The sequence below is a fragment of the Lontra canadensis genome, unplaced genomic scaffold (assembly GCF_010015895.1).
Source record: "Lontra canadensis isolate GAN:19392208 unplaced genomic scaffold, GSC_riverotter_1.0 scaffold31, whole genome shotgun sequence".
NCBI lineage: Eukaryota > Metazoa > Chordata > Mammalia > Carnivora > Mustelidae > Lontra > Lontra canadensis.
The window spans coordinates 16,003,317-16,024,588 of NW_022631025.1; the positions used below are offsets into that span (position 1 = coordinate 16,003,317).

General features: G+C 43.6%; 1 protein-coding gene across 2 annotated transcripts in view; it reads left to right on the forward strand.

The window, feature by feature from the left end:
• Positions 1-21,272, forward strand: part of PCSK5 (proprotein convertase subtilisin/kexin type 5) — a 443,312-nt gene that overhangs the window by 378,138 nt on the left and 43,902 nt on the right. For both annotated transcript variants that reach the window (XM_032866664.1, XM_032866665.1), the window contains exons 25-27: positions 16,353-16,395; positions 19,342-19,478; positions 20,288-20,488. In XM_032866664.1, the coding sequence (XP_032722555.1) occupies positions 16,353-16,395; positions 19,342-19,478; positions 20,288-20,488 (381 nt within the window). The remainder of the gene's footprint in view (positions 1-16,352; positions 16,396-19,341; positions 19,479-20,287; positions 20,489-21,272) is intronic.

Here is a 21,272-nt window from a genome sequence, read left to right on the forward strand (position 1 = left end):
TGCCCATTCAAGCCACATTTTCTTTTGATTTATCCTTCCAGCTGCACCTCTCTTATTACGACTGCCTGTTTTTTCAGACATTTCAAATGCATAGCTTCCAAAATTAGCCTAAGACTGAAAATTTCCTCAAGCTTCCCTTTAGGCATATTAAATGTATGTCCTGGTCAAAGAGAGTACAATTTTCAAATAATCCGCTACTTTAAGACGGGATAGATCTGAGACCCTGGAATGCCAGCTTAGTACAGCTTAGTACAGGGAAATATTCATATCGTAGACCCAACAGACATGTTTCCCCAAAAGGGCGGCCAGGCTGTCAGCAAAAATGTTAGATGAATGAAGTAAACAGTCCATTGTCAAGAGCAATTGCACATACTTACACATAGACATAATTGACTATAATGGGTCCAAAGGAGGGATTGCCCTGGCTTGCGTAAATCACAGGTATGTTTGAATGTTCCTAATTGTGGTTCTATTTCATTCTCATTGAAAATAAGCCTTCCCACCTTTTACAGTATTGGTAAAGCCCAATGTTTTTGTAGAAACTGAATCCCATTCTCCTCTATTCATGTAACCAAAGTATGTGAGCGTTTGAGCCTCTTGTGGTCATGCCAGTCTCCCTACCATCAGTGCCGAAATTTTTAGAAAATGCCAGAGATTCCCAAAATGTGTCAGTGCTTGGGAAAATTGCCTCATCACCCACAATGAACACTCCCATACTTAGGCACCCACGTGTGCATCTAGCATTTGATAATGTCTCGTTCAATAGCATCTCAAGAACCAGGAATGAAAATGACCGAGGCTCTTCTACAAGCTTGGTGGCTTCTCTCACGGCGAAGAAAGAAAACCGGAGCATGCTCATCCCTGTAATTGTGACCATTAGAAAAATTGGGAGACCCTCTTTCATTGCATCCCTTTGGCCGAACAACGTAGCCCATCTGGAGCATAAAAGCTCTAAACCTAGAGAAAAGAAACAGCACAGACAAGCAGCTTCCATGCACTTTCTCCATTCAGTGGGGGCTAATAAGGAAAAATGCTGAATTACGATGATTACCCGTGCCTTGAAAATAGCTTATCACCTGCCAATATGAATGGAGGGCCCCTGCAGGGCTGCAAAATGACAGCAAGAACAATGGCCTTGGGGACAGAATCTGTGGAGCGTCTGCTTTGTGGTCAGCCTGACCAAATGGAGCTCTTATTCTAAGTGGCCCCTGCAGACCGGTCCTCGGGGGTTCCTCTCCATGGAGAAGAAAAATAGAGGAGTTCCGCCGAACAATCAGACGCATAAAATGTGAAAGAAAGGAAAGACAGAGCCAACAATTATCCGAAGAATCAGACAAGATACACAGCCAATCTAAGTTCTTTCATGGTGGGACTGAGCGCTCCCCAAATTTGACACATAATCCTCAACCTGCTTTTTACTTGTGTTATTGTGTAGACTTAATCATACTGTGAAATCTCTCTTGTTTTCAGACCTAAGTGCCACTGGAATGCTGTTCGAGTGGTCACATGAGGTTCATTAGGAAGAAGAGCTTGGCTTTGCAGGGACTGGGTGTTGGGCTGTTCCGAGGAATCTTTTCTCTGTCAGCACAAAGCTCCTGTGGGAAGACCATTGTAGATGCCCCGGTAGAGCGTTTCCAGCCCTGCAAGCCCCAACCCCCCAGACATAATGTCTCAGTGGTGGCCTGCCTCACTGGCAGGTGCCAAGCTTTTATTTTTATTATAATAATGGCTTCATTTCCCCACGAATCGTTTAGATTAAGTATTACCACCGCCTGAGTTCTCTTTTATGGCCAACTTTTTGCTTTCCTTCCGGCAGCATCAAAACCACCGGGATTTGTTTATTAATCTTTTGTTCTCTTTGAGAATGGCTACTAGGTGAAAGGGCTCTCAAAAGTTTGAAGAGTATTACCTTTTTCCCAGTAATTTATTGCCCACCCTCACCAAACCTACATACATGCTTATGGGTACACATACACACGCTTACACCACAGGCATAGCATTGTTCTAAAATGGGATTGGAGGGGTGGATAGAGCCCCTTTGTGCTGGAGACAAGGACATGTGCCATTTATTACTTGGAGGGGGGAAAGGAACATAAAAATGTTTCTAATGTTTCACTACCTTCTAGGTAAATCAGTGTTGGGCTCATAGTAGTGCTTCTAACATTCTTCCACCTTGTTCTTAATTTCTAGCCCTCAGATCAGTCTACTCTATTTGAAGCATCTTGAAAAGCTGTGACTTTTGAAGAATGTACTCTGAGGGTCTCTCCCTTCTTCTTGCCCATCCCATCCCCCACACATGCACACTCTACACCTGGCAATGTGTTTCTCTATCCCTAAAATTAATGCCCTTCTTATTTGAAGTAACACACAGGTTGTTTTTCAAAAAGCTCATAATGACAGAAGTTGGTATAACATTCACCTGTGTGGATCTGTCCAGTCCTGGGTCATAGTAGAAAACGTATTTCCTGAGTACTGAGTGTGTACTCCATTCTGCAGGAGACAAAGAAGCCATAAAACATGGTTTTCATCTTCAAAGAACTTAAAACACCAGACTAGTGGTCAGTAAATTGGATTTAGTTTTTGAGCTACCACTAAAGATTTTTTGGTTTTGGTCAAGTCCTGAAAACTCTAGATCTCAAAATCTGTTTAGAAAAAAAAAAAAAAAATTGGGAGGAGGTGGAAATTGAACCATTTCAAGGTTCAAATACCTACTGGTGCCAGGATCAGCGGGGCCAGCCAGGGATTCAAGGCCACAGGGGATACCCATCCAGGAGCCATCTATAACTCAGCCCACCAAGTGTTGCAGGCAGAACCTCGAGCATCCAGATTTCCATGAGAAGTCTTCTGACTTCTTTAAACCCGGTATGGGTCAACGTTGTGCTCGCCAACAAAACATTTCTGCAAACCAGTTAGCAGCTTCTGGCCTACAGGCAGAAGGCCCACCAGGTCCTTCTTTCTTATTTCATATGATGTTTGGAGTCATCCAACAACTGGCATGCAAACCAAGTATTCAGAAGGGCATATGGACCATGGGAAAGATGGTCACTGGGTCCCTTGGGCCATCAAATGATTACAAATTGTGCTCATCATTCATCACTGTTTCAGCAGCTCCAAGTGTTACTAATGAAAATCCAGATGGGACTGCTGACTTTTGAGAAGGAGAAAGAGGAAGAACAATGAAAGGAAAGCAAAGGCAATTTTTAACAGTAAAGTAGCCCTTCCGGGCGATGGTGTGTGCAGGGAAGAGGAAGAGGAAGGGTTCTGTAGAATCTACCCCCCGACTCTGGAGACTCAGCAACTCCCCTCCCCCACAGCTGTTAGAAGGGAAAACACAGAAGTAAAGAGAAAGGAGCGATCGAAACACACCTCGTGGTCCAGAGAAGCCGTCCCATCACACAGGAGAGAAAACGTAGAGCAGTGAGGAACGCGCCAAACATAGTGAAACTCTCAGGTCAAGGGAAACATTTTTGAAGACAATGATTTCCAACATCTGTGAAGTTTTAAAAAGGTAGTATCAGAGGCAGAGTCTCCAAGTCTGGGGGAAGGAGAGATTCTCTGGTTGGTGCCTCCTGATTAATGAGTAAAAAGTGATCCAGTTGCCACAGTAACTGGAAGATACACAAAAGAAAACATCTCCTCTTTAAAATAGTCCTGATGATGAATAGGCAGAGTCTTTAAAAATATCTTTTTTAAAAAATGTAAGAGGCTGTTTTCTCTTGCCCCCTGTAAAAGCATATCACAGAGGATGGGGCTGTGTTTGTTTGTTTCCCCAGATAACAGGACTTGCTTACACAAGCCTGAGTTTGCTTACACAAACCAGCAATTTGGGCAAAAAGTAATGACCAGAAAATATGTCTGTCGGAGAATAAATTGGTTTTCAGCAGTTTTGTTTCTGTTTAGGCAGCAAGGGAGACAAATGTTTGTTGTCTTGGTTTTCCTTTTTCCTAACAATACGTTGCACTGGAGTTTCCTTGGATGCTGAGAATGTGAAATGCACCTAAGCAGAGTCAGGAAATGAAGGGTTAGGCTTTCTATAACCTTCTCTTGTTGACTTCGGTGGGACTGCACGCCGAGTCCCTTTGCCTTCTCCATCTTGGCTCCCGCTGCCCCGGACACTTATTTCAGGATCCAAAGCATTGTTTGTTTTGCTCCAGGCTGTTCAACTTTGGCAGAATATCTTGAGTAGATTGGAGATTCCAAGCAAGGTCTTGAAATGAAAAATGTAATGATAAAATATCCTGGGGACCCCTTTCTGTAGGCTGTGGAAGGCTCTTAATTGAATGATTTGGGTAAACGGCTGGTGCAAAGCCCAGCTAAGTGTCCCAAGCCCATGGCCTGGAGAGTCTTTAGCTGATGATGTGATGGGGCTTGTACTAACCAGTAGAGGGGTCAATGGACTTGAGTAGCATGGCAAGGCTGCGTAATATGGTCTTTTAGAGAGGGTGTAAAAATATTTTAAGCAAGGATATGTAATCTTAACTAGACACAGTGTGGAGGAGACTAAGAAATCATTTGGAGTTCATAGGAATGGAAGTTTCCAAATCTGCATTTGTTCTGTAGGACCAGGGACAAGGGACTGAGGTCCCCTGGGGCTCGGTTTACTCATCCTTAACATGAGGAAGTGGGACCCCTGTCAGGTCAGCAAACATATGCTACATGTTGTCATCTCCCGCCTGTGTCTTCAACAGACCTGACTCCTAAGTGATATGGCTCAGAATATAGCACCGTCAGCTGCTCAAGCCAAAATTCTAGGAAACTCCATTTCTCCCTCTCCCTCTGGGCTTGTTAAAAAAATAACGCTTTCCAAGACTGAGAACCAATGTGCACTAAGACAGGGAAAGGAAGGGGGCAGGGTGGCACATAGAGAAAAAGATCAAAGTATCGACTTGAGTACTTGTAAAGCTAAAATGGTGAATTCAATCTCTGAACCGAGAGCTTCCGAACCCTCCCTGCCCTGCAACAAACTTGCCATCTCACTCAGGCATGGAAAGTTCCTTCTCTCAAATTCACGAATCATGGAGGATAAAGCATTCCTCTTTCCATTAAAAAGAAGCAGGTGAATGAGATGGCTATCTAGCTGAGTTCCTAGGACCAGACGAAACTTAGGTCTCCTACTCCTCTGCCATCTTGATTTCCAGAATCCAGAAGTAGGTGAATGAGAAAGGAATGGGAGTTATTTTCCCAGTATTTCAAGAATCCAAACAGAAACACAGGGGAAAATGCTGTTTGTAAAATATTTGTTGTATCACTGTATTAGTTTCCCAAGGCTCCAGTAACAAAGTACCCCAAAGTGGCTTAAAACAATAAACATACATCTATTTCTTGGTGTTCCAGAGGTCAGAAGTCCAAACTCAAGGAGTCAGCAGGATTGATTGCTTCTGGAGGCTCTGAGGGAGGATCCTTCCTCACCTCTGCCTAGCTTCTGGTGGTTGCCAGCAAGCCCTGGCATTCTTTGGCTTCCGGCTGCATCACTCCAATCTCTCTGTCCTGATGGTCTCATTACATCCTCCTTCTGTGTCTATGTGTCTGTCTTCATACGACCTTCTTCTACGGACATCAGTCATTGGATTTAGCCCCCCTCAATCCAGTGTGACCTCATCTTAACTTCATTATACCTGCAAAGACCCTATTACCAAGTAAGGTCACATTCACGGCTACCAGAGGTTAGGACTTGAACATATTGTTTTGGGGGACATAACTGAACCCACAACAGTCACCAAGTCATTTCCACTTCTCACATATTTTCCCTTCTGTCCCCTTGGACCCATCTCCACTACTACACTTGAGGCCACCCACATAGCTTACCTGGATAATGCAATCATCTTCTCGCTGATCTCCTCTGGTCTTTTTCTTCTCTTTCACTCTTGAAATCCATTCTCTATGCCACTATTACCACGTTCTTTCTAAAATTTAAACCTGATCATTTACAACCATCTATAAATCTAAGTGATTTCTCATGACTCTGGGCAAAGTCTGTCCTCCCAAGCATGCCATAGAAGCTTCTTCATAACCCAGCTTCTTATCTTTTCTGTCTTCCCTTCCTTGTTTCTTCTTGCTTCCTCATTACTCTAGCTACCCTAAACCCTTGGCAACCCACTTTGTATCTTTCCTATTCTTTTATTTAAATTCCTGTGCGTTTTTAAGGTCAGGGTAACCATGCTGTATTCTGACAAGATCTTGTCCCCCCCTCTCTGAGTTTCTTCAAGGGGGTATCTCATGAGCCCTTTTACTAGAGGAATCATCCCCAGAGATTTAGTTCTCTCTGCTTTCAGGTCTTCCCAGATGGAAAGAATTTACTCTCTCTCCCTCAAACTCATTTTTCAAGTTCACTAAACCTTCACTTCCTTAAGGAACCATTCTGCAACTGCACTCTGCTCCCCATAAAATCCTGGTTTAGGTATCACCATATTTCTTCTTAGTCAATTGTTCCCAATCCCGTTAGTAACACTATATAACTTTCATGGGAATATCCTTTGCCTTGCTGCATTCCTCCGTACACCCTGAGCTCCCTATTGTAGTGGGAATTAGTCATCGCTTTAGCCCTAGCAAATAGTAGGACTCAAAATATATTTGTGAAAGAAACCATAGCGTGAGGGCATAACACATAGGACTAGGGCTGCTGAGATGAGTAAGATATATTTCCTGACCATGGCAGATCACTCACCATTTACCATACCCCAACACGACCAGAGCTGCAGCAGCAACACAAAGTTTACCAGAAGCTCAAACAAAGCAAAACAAGAAAACATGGATTCTTCCAGAAGAACTACAAGACTCAAAAGAAACAAATATGGGTGACTGGGTGGCTCAGTCGGTTAAGCGTCTCCCTTCAGCCCAGGTCATGTTCTCCCAGGCTCAGGTCATGATCCCTGAGATTGAGCCCCACATTGGGCTTCCTGTTTAGTGGGGAGTCTGTCTCTCCTTCTCCATCTGCCCTTTCCCCAACACTCGTGCTCTCCCTCACTCTCTCTCTCAAATAAATAAAATCTTTTTAAAAATGCTTCATATTCTTATGACATCTAAGCTAAGCCTAAGTCTCAGTTCCCTTCTGGCTCTTATATTTTATGATTTCAGGTCCTTCCTCAGAATTCTGAAGAACTTTCTAACACTCTTTTAGTGTCCTTTTGAAATGACTGATGCTGCTTGATACAACAAATTTCCAAGTCCTCTTCTCACAGTATTTTCCTTCTTACATACTATGACAATGTCTCTTTATCCTTCTCCACAGCCTAAGAGCTGTCTGTTTTTTTGGTTATTCTGCTATTTCACTATGATGCATCTTCTTATAGATTAAAAAATAATAATATATATGTTTATGCTTATATATGTTTAAGGTATATTTAATAATACATATGGTTAGTTCTTGGGACCAATGATTGGTATCTTTTAATAATTCTGGAAAACTCTCAGGCTTTCTTTCTTTCTTTCTTTTTTTTTAAATACACCTCTTCCCTATTCTATTATTTCTTTTTGGAACTTTGACATATGTTAATTCTTCCCATCCTAACTTCCTTATCTCTTACTGCTCTTTCCTGTTTTCTACCTTTTGGTCTATCTGAATTTTCTATCTATCTTTGAGACCACTGATTTGCCTTCTGCTGTGCCTAATCAATTGTTTAATATGTCCATTCAGTTTTAATTTTGAATTTTTATGTCTTCTACTTATAAAGGTTATATTTGCTTCTTTTCCAAACTGGTTACTTTTCTGTTTTCAAGATGTTCTTTTGTTTCTTTAAAAATATTAAACCTTTGGGAGTGCCTGGATGGCTCAGTTGGTTAAGCATCTGACTTCAGCTCAGGTCATGATCACAGGGTCCTGGGATCAAGGCCCATGTCAGGCTCCCTTCTCAATGGGGAACCTGCTTCTCCCTCTCTCTCTCTGCCACCCCTCCTCATGTTTTCTCTTTCACTATCTCAAATAAATAAAATCTTTTAAAAGTATTAAACATTTGTTATTTTTATAATCTGTGTCAGATCATTTCAAGATTAGTGGTCTCTGTGGGTCTGATTCTGATGTCTGTTATTTCTGCCAACTTTCTCTCAGAGTGCCTAATTTCCTTGATTGTAAACTGTGACCAATTTCCTTTAAAATTTACCCGTGAAAATACTTTGTGATCAGAGTTGAGATTACATTTCTTTAGGGAGGATTTGCATTTGCTTCCACCAATTGCCTTGGGAAGCTTTCTACTTAGGACTACTTTAAATTGAATGTACCTTTTGAGATGTTCCCAAACACACAGATAATATGAATTCAGATAGCCCAGGTGAGATCCAGGTTATAGTTATAGATTCTTAGAGAAGTTTTGTTGTTAGTTTTTAATCTACTCAATGCCAAGGCTAAGACTGGGATGATGTATTTTGCTGTCCCCTTCTCCCGACAATTTTATTTTTCATTCATCCTTACACAGAAACTGTAGTCCTTTGGTTCCCATTTCAGTCTTTTATTTTATCTGGCAACCTTAATTATAATAAAAATGCTCTGAATTTTTCTATTCAAAAAAGAGAGATAAAGGCGAATTAAGTGGTAAGAGAGAAAGAGAATCATGACTTGGTTTCTTTCAGGCCCCAAGCAAATATTTCTATGGTATATTGGATTAGAGGTTTATCTATTCTGTATTTTGCCACACTGTGGTTTCTTCTCTAATTAGCTTTGCTAATTGCTGTCTCCTCATCAAATTCCTTGAGGGTGGGGATTGCCTTTCTTGTCCGTATATATTCCTCATAATCACCAAAGCAGCGTATGGACCTTCCTACAGGATCAGCTAAGTATTTGTTCATTGCTCCTACACCCATCCGCCTGTTGACTGTTCCTCCTTTCCATCCACCCAAGTACTCAAGCCAGAGCCAGGGAGCCATCCCACTTCCTCACCTCCCACATCATATCATCTGATCTCAATTTTTATCTTTTTAATTGCTCTCAAATCTGATTTATCTTCATTACTGCAGCCATCGTCTGAGTTTATGCCTAACCATTTCTCCCTGCAGTATATTCCTTAAAAGAGTGTTTCTCAAATGTGTTACATGGAATCTGAGTTTTGCAAGATTTAATGGATATAACCATTTCCAGAGTTAAAGAAGTCATTTTCCATGCAGCACCCACAGTGATCATTTTAAGACATTCAGATCACCTCGGATATTTTTTATAATGTTCCTCATTACTTTTAGATTGAAAGCAAACCTCTTAAGCCTGGCCTATAAGATGATATTTGATCTGACCCTGCCTGTGACTTTAGCCTTATCTCCTGACTCTCTCCCTCTCTTTATCCACTGTAGCCCCACTGACATTTTCCGTGTTCCTTGAACAGACGAAGCTTTCTTAGCCTCTGTCTGAAACACTGCCCTCAGAACCCATATGGCTATCTCCTTGTTACCATTCCCATCTCCACTCAAAGGTCAATTCCTAAAGGCTCTCTCTCCAACAAGCCTATCTAAATCAAGACCTCTGATCGCCATTCTCATCACTCTCTAAGGCTTTATCTGATTTTCTGTACTTATTTATATGTTTTTCTTCTTCATTCATGTGTATTTTTGGAGCTTCTGCTATGTGTGAGGCAAATACTCATGGTACCAAGGTACAGGAAAACAAAATGAAACGACTTGTCCTCATGGAGCTTGCATTTTAGTAGCTGTTTCATGCATTTATTGAAGATTTGCATCTTATTTTCATTATGATAATTATCTAATTTTCCTTCTTTTGTCTATTTTCCCTCCAAAATGTAAGCTCCAGAATGAAGGAATGAGTAAACAAACAGCTGTAGTGAGCAATCCTCATAGGCACTCAGCTGTGTAATTCAGCTGTCACCTCCACCTGTTAGTTGGTCAAGAAAAGAATGGGAATCCAGAAACAGCTTTCCTATTAGGATATTCCATTGTTGGAACCAGAGGACTTGTTAAAGACTAGAGCCCAATAGAGAACCGAGCCCTCTTTTTAGCCAACATTTGTAGACAATGATTTAGATTATTTATTCTGGTCTCTCTACTACTGTGTCCCTCCAGGGGTTGTGCCCCATTGTCAGCTGTACTATTTACATTATTGCCAATTCAAATATTTATTCATTGTCCTTGGACACCAGGGAGGACAAAATGATTGAAAATCATCAACAGGAAACTTTGTATCCTAGCACCATTGAACCTTCCAGAAAAATCTTCTGTTTTGGCAAAGCTGGTCAAAGGGTCTGTTCTGTATGTGAGTGTTAATTACTTGAAGCAGTTCTGAGTACAAGGCCTATCTGAATTACATACTTTTTAGTGCTCTTTGGGGCCTATAATTAGTTGCACTCTGTGGGCCTATAAATCTCTTACCCAGTCATTATTCTTGTGTGGAATGAAGACTATCAGTGTCTCTCTTACAGATTTGTACGGCATCATGCAATAACTAGTACATATTTACTCTGGGAAATATGCATTATTGACAACGTGCTTAATTAACTCCCAAAACAATTTAAGTATTGGCTGCTTATAATATTGTCTCTCCCCTCAAGGGAACAGTGGTACATCTCAGTAGAGGATGGACACTCTGCTGACATTCCAACAAGGCCATGGATGCCCATAAAGAGAATTGCTTAAGAATGCTTGGCCCAATGACAGTGCCTCACCCAGTTGGCAAGTCTTGGGGCAGAGCCAAGAATAAGCTCATTTCCTAGTGATCTGCCTCCTTTACGGAATCCTATCAGAAAAATTTTTCAAATTAAAAGTGAATTTTTAAAAAGGAGTTTGTGTAAACATCTGCCATGGTTTTAACCGAGTCCCGTGGAAGATCTGTCTTGCCGTGGTGATGGAGCATTAGGAATTGCTGAGAAACAAAATGGAAAGATGAGAAAACGGAAGCATGCAGAAAAGCAAGAGGAAATGAAGAGTGTGACCAAAAGACCAGGTCTTTGGGAAGAGGGGTCTGTGGAGAAGCCCATTTCCAGATGGGTGGCACAAATGATGCTTGGAGCTCATAACCTGAGTGTGCACATTCTTTCCTTAAAAGAATTTTTTTTCTAAAATTAGAATTTTTTTCTAAAATTTTCTAAAAGAAGTCCATAGCACACATTTATTAATATGGAAATATGTATATATACACATAAATAAAATCAGAAATAACTACTATAACATGCTAGCTTTTTCTTCTGATTTTTGATAGTCCCCTCTGTACACACAGGTTGATATGCATACATAATATATACATATCTAGATATGGATTACCTTCCCTATTCACATAGCATGTCATGAAAATGTTTCCATGTCATTAAATATTCTTGAGAAACAAAATTCCAGCATATTCATACCAGATGAACTTTCACGTTGTCTTTCATAGCGACATAATCACTGGTTATTTCAATCCAGAAAGTTTTCTCTGGGGAATAAATTAATATACTAGAGCTATAGAGGGTCATGGAAGGATGAGAAAAATGGAATCAAGTCATATCATTCAAATGCGTTCATTAATATCTATATTTTAACTTATTTGCCCACCCCCCAAAATACCAGGTGAACAAGTTAATTGGAATAATAAAGTTTGTCTATAAATATAGAAGGGCTGGAAGCTAAGCACAGGAAGTCCTTATATACATGCAGATGTGTGAGCCCCTCAGAGACCCAGTCCTTCCAGTTATAACTTTAAGCAATCAAATGTAAAACATATTTCTGGAAAGTCAGTATATGAATTTATAACCGCAGAGCTGGCATTGTGTTTGGTATGGCCTAAGTTACTCGTCTCCCAAGAGAAGTATGCAAGACAACCCACTGGCCTGGAGAAAAAGATAGAACTTGTATTTGCAATCATTTTATTATCAAATTTTCTACTTATCTTTCTACTATATATTTTTAAAATATAAAATGTTCATGCACTAGCACACATAAATAATTCACACACACACATACATGCATTGCAGGCATGTACTAAATTTTCAAACCCATGGGGTGATGAATCGTAACAGTATGGACATTGCTACTTTAGATTCTGTAATTAGGGAGCTTATAGAATATTTGGGGCTAGAAACCTATAAAGAAGGGGCAATACTCTGCCTAAGTTGGGAAGCACTGGGAAAGCATACATAGCCCCAAATCTGGTTGAGCCTAAAATATAGGTGATTGGAACTGGGAAGGTAAATGAGCCAAAAGGCTGAAGTCGTGGGAAAAGCCAGCAACCAGGGCGTGATGAATTACCATAAAGCAGGTGCTGCTTTATGGAACACTTAATGGATGTGGCCTAAGAGGTCAAAGCAAAAGGAGCCTAATGAGTCAGCGCCGAGGAGGGACTGAGGTAGGGGAGAACCCAGGAGCCTCCCAAGAGCGTAAGTTTAACCTGCCCGTTAGTCTAGCGCCCTAGGTGGTAACTAGTAAGTCTGTGCAGTAAAGGACCATAGAACAGATCAGTTTCAACAGGCAGTGGTAGAGGGAGGCCTGGGGTATGGAAGAAAGTTCTAGAAACCTAAAAATGAATCTTGAAAGACATACCACTCTGACATTAACTTTTCCCCCATGGTTTTGCAAAGAGGCCATTCTGCTTTAACAATATACCTGATCCCTGGCTAATTCTGGCCGATCTAGATTATTATATGATAAAGCATTATTCTTTAAAAAACCAAGTCTTTTGTCTCCTTCAGATGAAAAATAAACATACAGTAAGATTGTAGAAAAAGCAAATTAGAGTCATTTTAGCTTATCTGTATCTTTAATTGTGTGACTCCAAGTTTATGTTAACCATAAACAACAAATTCTTTTTCTCTGTGCATTTTGAAAATTTGGTTCCATTTCAAGCTTAAAAATCTGTCTTTTCTGGTACGTTTTGGAAGTTACATGTCCATAACCCCTAATGTGGCCCTGATCCATCCGCATGCAATGGTGAAGGTTATAGGAATTACTAAGAACAGAATAACACGGCGCAGAATGTCAGGTGTCCACTGAAGGCAGAGTTGAGAGCAGCTGTCAACACCTCCATGACAAGAGTGAGTTTCTCATGAGCCCCAACTCTGATAAAACTAAGGAAACCAAGGAAAAGTGACACAGAGGATCACAAAGACGGAGGGGACACTGTGGTCCCACACACCCCACCCCACCCCACAGAAAGGAGACGATAGACATGGGTTTCCTGAAGAAAGGCAGGCTGTCCCGCCATCTTGACGAGGCATCTTCACACACATTCTCCTTGGGGGGGATGCGAGCCGCCGCTGGAAACCAGTAACTGTTTCTGAAGGCTTTTTTTTTTTTCCCCAAATGTGTGAGGCTGTCTCTGAATTCTGACTGAACTTGCCCCATGTCCTCTCGAACTATGTTTTCTCAGCTCTAAAGTTTAACAACACCAAGTAAGCAGATCCATTTAAAGACCCCACTTGGAACACCACCTTCTGAGACAGAATTCTACAATTCTAGCTTGTTTGGACTCTTCTACCCTGAACCCCCGAACACACACAACACACACACACACTCTCTCTCTCTCTCTCTCTCACACACACACACACACACACACACACTGGAAGAGCCCAGAAAATTCACCTTTCTCCTTAAGCCAACCCTCCTTACCATCCAAATGCCAACTTGACTTAGAGTCAACTTCTAGGTTTGTGATCGTTACCTTTCCTTAATCCCAAAACAGCTGCCTCTCAGTGGTCAAGCTAAATCCATTTAGCTTATGTCTGACTTGTGGACATAAGTCTGGGGTGGAAAATTTTTTAAAAATAATTCTTATTCTTCAGAATAACCGGTAATAATGAGAAAGACTAATGGGCATTCATAAGCTGTTCTAAGACATATTTCCTGTTCTATGCATTATTCATTTATGCAAAGTACTGTAAAGGTACCAAATTCGCTGTGCATCTGGGCTGGAAAGGTCCCCGGACTCAAGACTACATTGGTATGCACGTTTCTGAGGCTTGCTTCTGTTTAACATTTTCATCACTGACCTGCTTAAGGGAGCAGAGAGCAAACTCATTAAATTCCTAGATGGGAGGGATGGCCAGAATGTTAGAGAACAGGATTAGAATTTCCCCAGCCCTTGCCAAATTAGCAAAACTGTCAGAGTCAAATACGTTCATCAGAGGCAGGCAGGGAAAAGTAAGCCGCCCAATGTGAGCTAAGTAGTAGCTGCTTATTTAGGAACAGAATGGAAAAGGATACAGATGCGAACACAGATGCACAGCAGGAAATAAACTTACCCAGTGGAACCCCTAGTGTTCTCCAGGGCCTTTGCACACCCCCTTAAAATGGCCCGTGGAGACATAAAGGCCCATCTGCAAAAGTTCTAAGAATTTCCGTGAGCTTTTCTTTCTCAAGGCACCTCTAGTTTCAGATTCCTTCTATCATGCAACCAGCCTGCTTTATGGTTCATTTCCCTGTTCGGCTCCGGTCTGGTTGCCCTGTAACAAACCGTGTCCCCACACAACAGACACAAAAACCATTTCCCTACTGTGAGCATATCCTGGCCTCCTGCCGAAGGGTCTGGCTCTGTCCTTGGCTGTCTTGACTCTTGTTCAATGCCTCCTGCAGCAGGGCATGGCTGAATCTGGCCCAAGAGTGGGTCATACCTTGCCAACCCCTGCCAGGCTCGGTTTCAGAATTTTTACCTTTTGAAGAGTCTTAGCAACCACCTTCTGCGACCACATCATTTTACACCTGCAGAAATCAGAACCCAGGAGGCAGAGCAACATTCACGCGAGTTCACAAGGCAGCTAAGCCAGGGTTAAAACCCCAAACTAGAAACAGAGAGCGCAGTTCCCAGGCCAGTACCCTGTCCGTTGCATCACCACGAGGCTATTTCCAGAAGGTTCTGTCAATGTCTGATTAAATGGCGGAGCCTCTTACAGAAATTTTTCCGCAATAACTTTTGGTGTAAGGCATCAGCCACATAATGTGTAATACACCGTCGTGTTGTCTTGCAACACCCCTCAGAGAGCCCAGGATGAACATCTGGCCTTAACGATCTGAGCAAGGGGGCAGACTTTGTGAAAACCAAAATAGAACCTAGAGTAGATGAGAAAGGAAGGCTGTGCACAAAGTTCAAAGGACAAAATTTTGTTTCGTTTAAATAAAGTTAAAGGTCACATACGATCCTCATGTAAGAGGAACATTCTCAAGAGGAGCGGTTGTTTGTCCGTCTCCTCTCAGAATGACGAGAACAGAACTGGAGTAGGACAGACACCTTGCTGGAGGTCTCTCTGTGAGTCACCGGAATTGCCAGCCAGCAGGAATCATAGAATTCCCTTAACAACTGGATCTGGGAACCGGCATCTTTCAGGGAGGGTTACGAGGAAAGGAAATTGACTAGTGATTCGCAAAGCCCTTGCGCTCTCATTAAGTCCCCTGCAAGCTGTAGGAGAGAGTCCTTCTCGGAGCCAACAGGGACACATTGAATCATTGTACTTAATGAGAACAGGACAGTATCTTCAAGAGGTTTGTGAAGTACCCAAAACAAAGTAGATTCTGTATTGGGGGGAAAAAAATTGTCCAGATTTCAAAGGAGCCTCCCAGATGACACTCCTTCACACTGGCCGGCATTTGGGGTAGCTCATGGAAAACCTGCCATTCAAGGTCAGGAGCCTGCTGCCCCTTCCAAATATGCCTTTGTAGACACGCTTGGTGCCTCTCCCTTGGTAAAGGCCAGGAGGGGCTTAATGTGGATGCTTCTCAATCCGCAGTTTGAAGACCAAGGAGCTTGGGACTCTACTTCCTTGAAAATCGGAACCAACCATTCCTGAGACTCTTAGGCTACTAGCTTTGAGAAAACTAAATTACAGCATACATCATGCTATTAAATAAAAATGGTATAACAAATAACATGGAGGACAAGGGGAGTTAGAGAGGAGAAGGGAGTTGGGGGAAATTGGAAGGGGAGGTAAACCATGAGAGACTATGGTCTCTGAAAAACAATCTGAGGGGTTTGAAGTGGTGGGGGGTAGGAGGTTGGGGAAACCAGGTGGTGGGTATTAGAGAGGGCACGGATTGCATGGAGCACTGGGTGTGGTGCAAAAACAAGGAATACTATTACGCTGAAAATTTTTTAAAAAATAGTATAATCTGGAGGTGCCTGGGTGGCTCAGTGGGTTAAAGCCTCTGCCTTCGGCTCAGGTCATGATCTCAGGGTCCTGGGATCGAGCCCCGCATCGGGCTCTCTGCTTGGCAGGGAGGCTGCCTCCCCCCTCTTTCTCTGCCTGCCTCTCTGCCTACTTGTGATCGCTGTCTGTCAAATAAATAAATAAAATCTTTTTTAAAAAATGTTATAATTTGTGCAAATGTCATTTCCAGAGGGTCCCTTTCATGAAAGACCTCCAAAACATTATTTGTCTCAAGCCACGAATTTTCCAGAGCCCCTTTGCCAAATGATGAACTCTTGGTAATTAGCATGTCTCATTATTGTAATTTTCTTCCAGATAATCCAGGAACCTGTACATCATGCACTACGGGGTATTACATGTAAGTCTGGCATTTATTTTTTTATGGCACTAACTTTTCTGCAGTTTAAGCAATACTGACTTAATCCTCAATCCAGTGATTAAAGCAAAGAGGCCGGGCAGCCAGAAGCGACTGTGCCCTGTCAGGCTATTAATGAACAATTCTTGGATTTAGCAATAACAGCCCAGCTGTTTTCTTGCCTCCAAAGGAGGCCCTCTTTTTCTTGGTCCTGGAAGTCACCCAACCTGACACTGGTGTCTAGGAATCTCGCCATGGGTTACCAGTTTTCAGACCCTGCAGTTCACGGACAAACCTTAATGACAGACCTGATCCTAAGCAAGCTATTTCCAAACATCTGCGTAGAGACCTTGGCCTTAATGGGAGTCAGAAAATCCAGGATGAAGCACGGTACTTTGTGAGCTCTGAATCACCCCCTGGGTAATGAGAGACACAGAGCACTAGGGTAAATGAAACACAGATTAACAGACACTCCCAAAGTTCTCCAATTCAACACTACAAGTCAAAGACGGGAGGCCTCCATGTCGCCTCCCCTTCCTTTCCTAGTAGGGCTTCCTAGGGCACACTGGTTCCTATCTTGGAAGAAAAGCAAAGAAGGTAGAGGAGAAGAAAAAGAAGGCCCGGATTATACATAAACTATATAATTCTTCCCTGTGACACTAAGAACCGGGTGATGGCCTCACCCCCAGTTCTTCTCTTCACCTTTCCACAAACTCTCATGCCAGGGACATGAGATTGACGTTACTCTCCAGAGCAAGAGACTGAAGGTCAGAGAGGCTGTGGGTTTCTTCACGTTACACCACAAGCCAGCAGGGGCGCGGGGGTGCGGGGAGGGCATCCAGGTTCAGGTCACCTCAACTTAAGTGGGCTGGTTCCTCCTGTTACCACACTGTCTTTCACCTCTAGCACCCTTGAGGGATGGTCATGGGTAGAAAAGATGCCGAGAGACGTCAGGAGCTTGGGAGGGAAAGGGGAGCCCAGAAAGCTGAAGCTTATCGCAAGGAGTCAGTTAGCCTTATCATTACCTAAGCTTATAGTTTTCATTCAACTCTGGTAGAGTAGCCTGGTGCTCTCTATATGAACTCTGTGTCTCCGCATTCCTGACCCACTGATTGAAATTACTGCTCCATGAACAGGGGAGGAGGGATGGAGAAGAGGCCCCAGACATGATTGCTGCAGGGTAGAGCAGACGAGTAAAGGAGCAGAAAGCCATCTGTCAGCATGTTCATAGCTGGCCTTTACCCACCACACAGCCCACCACACACCACCCTGGGCAGAGACGAACAGCAGACATGCAAACACTCTTTGGTGAAGACACATGGTCAGGGGCACAGAACGTTCCTCAAAGAACCGAGGAAGGAGAACTTAGACTCAAATAACCACCATGCAGAAGTGGGTGAGGCGGAAAAAAAAAGACATAGGTGAGGAATTCTCCTGTTAGGTCCTCATTCTCTGCGTCCCTCTGGTGTAATTGCATCCTTCCTCAAGCTGACAGGACAGCGTAGCCCTCCACCTGCAACTGCTTCCCCTGTCCCGACCCTGTTCCACCTTGTAGCCAGCCCGATGAGCCGCACCTGCACACCGCTGGCCATTGAAGGTCCCATAAAACCCTTGAAGAAACAAATACAGGGAAGGAACAAGCCCAGTACCCCTGGAGGTAAAGGACACCATGTTTGTTTCCAGAAACACACAAGTATAACCCTATAGAATGTTTTGTAACTTTGAAGATAGTGAATAAAACATTGTATCATTGAAGGTGCTAATGAAGAAATACAAAGCTTTCCTTGGATACTTCGTTGATGCTATGAAATTCACCAAAGGGCAAAGGTCAGCCTCTTCAAACGGACCCCTAATTCAGTGGAGTCTGGAATACAACATTTGCGGTGGCTGACTGGCTCAGTGGGCTAAGTGTCTGCTTTGGCTCAGGTCATGATCCCTAGGGCCCTGAGATCAAGAGTGTCACATTGGGCTCCCTGCTCAGCTGGGGCGGGTGGGACAGGGGGATGGGGGGGAGGGGCTTTCTTCTCACTCTGCTCCTCCCCCACTTGTGTGCATGCTCTGTCTCTCTCAAAAATAAATATGTAAATAAAAATTAAAATTAAAAAAATAAGTTTAAAAAAATGAGATACAACATTCTACTGTAGAATGAGAAGGGACAATACCTTTAAAAATATAAATACATAAAACCTAAGCCACTTCATTCTTAATATTAACAATCTAGCTTTTAAAAAAAAATAATTAAAAAAAAATCTAGTAGACATTTTGGTAAGTTACTTGAACTCAACACTGAGCTGTTTCCAAACGTCCATGTGGAGACCATGTCCTTAATGGGAGTCAGAAAATCCAGGATGAAGCACGGTACTTTGTGAGCTCTGAATCACTCCCTGGGTAACGAGAGACACAGAGCACTACGGTAAATGAAACACAGATTAACAGACACTCCCAAAGTTCTCCAATTCAGCTCTACAGGTCAGAGATGGGAGGTCTCCACGTCACCTCCCCTTCCCATTGCCATGTGACAGAATGAACAGATGTTCAAATCCCTGGCCTGACTTTGACTACGTATGGGACTCTGAGCCTGTTACCTTGAGACTCAGTTCCCCTATCTAGAAATTAAAGACATAATAACTACCGTCTGGGAATTGCATGGAGGTTGAAATGAGGACTTCACGCACCATCAGGACTCCATAAATAAACACTGGGACCCCTTTCCTACTCCCCAGCTCTTGAGAGCTGCCCTGATGTTGGGTCCTTGGGGTCCAGAGGGAAGTGGCCAATGACGTGTTTGGTGAGCACACAAAGACCAAGCTTTTGTCCTTGACATCCAAATATCTATACCTGTTAAAAATGACGTGTAGACAGAGGTCAGGATATTAAATTCTGGTGGTAAAGAGAAACAACGTCAATGTACCTCACGGAGGAAACCCTGCCTCCTCTCCTACCCCGTAGGTTTGAACAGCACTGCTACAAGACCTGTCCTGAGAAGACCTACAGAGAAGAATCCAAATGCAAAGCCTGTGAGACCAACTGCGGCAACTGTGACCAGCGCCAGTGCTACTGGTGTGAAGACGGCTTCTTTCTCCTGGGTAAGCCTGAGAGGCGCAGGGTAGCACAAAGGAAGAACAAGGCTCCCGAGCCCCACCCAGAAATGAGAGCACGCGCTTGACTGGTTTCACACTCTTCCTGTGCCTCTTGTCCAAGGATGGATTTTAATTTGGTTTGAAAATGAACATTAGCCGGCAATACTTCCTTCTGCTTCTAGTACTGAAGTAGAGTGCCTGTCGCTCATTAATGTCCGACATCGCCAAGCTGATGGATGCAAGAGGGACGGGGGCAGGGGGGTACGTTGAAAGTAAATGCCTTAGAACGAATCACCTAGAATATTTAGAACTATGACTCTTTCCTGGGGACTAAATCCACACTATATATCCCTAAGCACTGTTAAAGATCAACAAGATCCTTTGTCTTCAGTTTGGGTCTGATGGTTATGAAAGAACCATCCTAGGGGTCTTCCAGGGGAAGGACTACCGGCCAGAGGCTCCCGAATCTTTGCCGGATCAGCCCCCACTGACCTCCGTGGTTCTCTACGGAGATTTGTTTGATTCGTGCTTCTCCAAGGCCCTGAGAATCCAAAGTTCTTTACTCGATGCCCTTTACTCCTTCACCCCTGGAGCAAACTTAAATGCTTGGTTAAAAGCGGACTGACGTGTTGGATTGGAGACACGTTTCTTGGTTGAAATAAGCTGAGGCCAGTTTGGTTCCTTTAAAAACAAATGCAAACAAAGAACATTCCTGAGTTTCCCCTTGGCCTGTTTAGAACCCAGCCTTGCACAGGGCGCCCAGCCGAGCCCCCCAGGGGCCCACTCCCATGCTCCCTCTCTGTGTTCTCCCGCAGACGGCTCTTGTGTCAGGAGATGTGGCCCTGGCTTCTACGGCGACCCAGAGCTTGGACGATGTGAGCGCTGCCACCCGGCCTGTGAGACCTGCACCGGCTTTGGACACCAGCAGTGCAGCAGCTGCTGGGAAGGACAGCAGCTGCGGCAGGGGACGTGCGTGGGGCCAGCCCAGATCCAGGTGGAAGGGAGATTCTGGAATGGTATGTGCGGGAGAGAGAGAGAGAGAGAGCAGGTGTCCAGCCACCTTCTCTGCCTGTCTCCTTCCCTCCCTCTTTAACCCTTGCCTTTGGGATATCCTGAATGAGATGAAGGCATGACTGTGAACCAAAGCTTGGAGTCGGAGAGGGGGGCAGGCTGTGGTTGGTGGGTGTCTGACCTGGAGGGAAACCCGAAGTGCAACTTAATGGTTGGTGTGGCCCGTAAGTTCCTGTTTGGTGGTGGAGAGCTCGGAGCAAGTAAACAGAATCATGGGAGAATGGCCCAATGACCACTGTCTCAAAGATCCAGAATAGCTTCTACCTAAGGCAAAGGAGAAAGACTGGCAAAGGTGGGCTTTTTCAGTCACACAAGGAAGAACGACCCTTAAGAATTAAGAACTTAAGCTGAGACAGCCCATCTTTCCAGCTGCTGATTAGAACTTAGCATCATTCAAGCTTGCCTTTTAAAAGTCCCCCTCCAGGGGCACCTGGGCAGCTCTCTCAAGTTAAGCAATGGACTCTCGATTTCGGCTCAGGTCATGATCTCCAGGTTGGGAGATGGAGCCCAGAGTCCAGTTCCCTGCTAAGTGGGGAATCTGCTTGAGATTTTTCCTCCCCATCCCCCAGGGGCTCATGCTGCCTCTCAAGTAAAATAAAATAAAAGTCCCCCTCCGGCTCCAGATGGGGAAAGTGGGGATTTTGATGGGGGCAGGAGGGAGGGTGTGGGAGTTTGCCATCTAACAGTAAAGGCTTGCGTCTGCTCATCCCGACCTGCGTCTTCCGTATG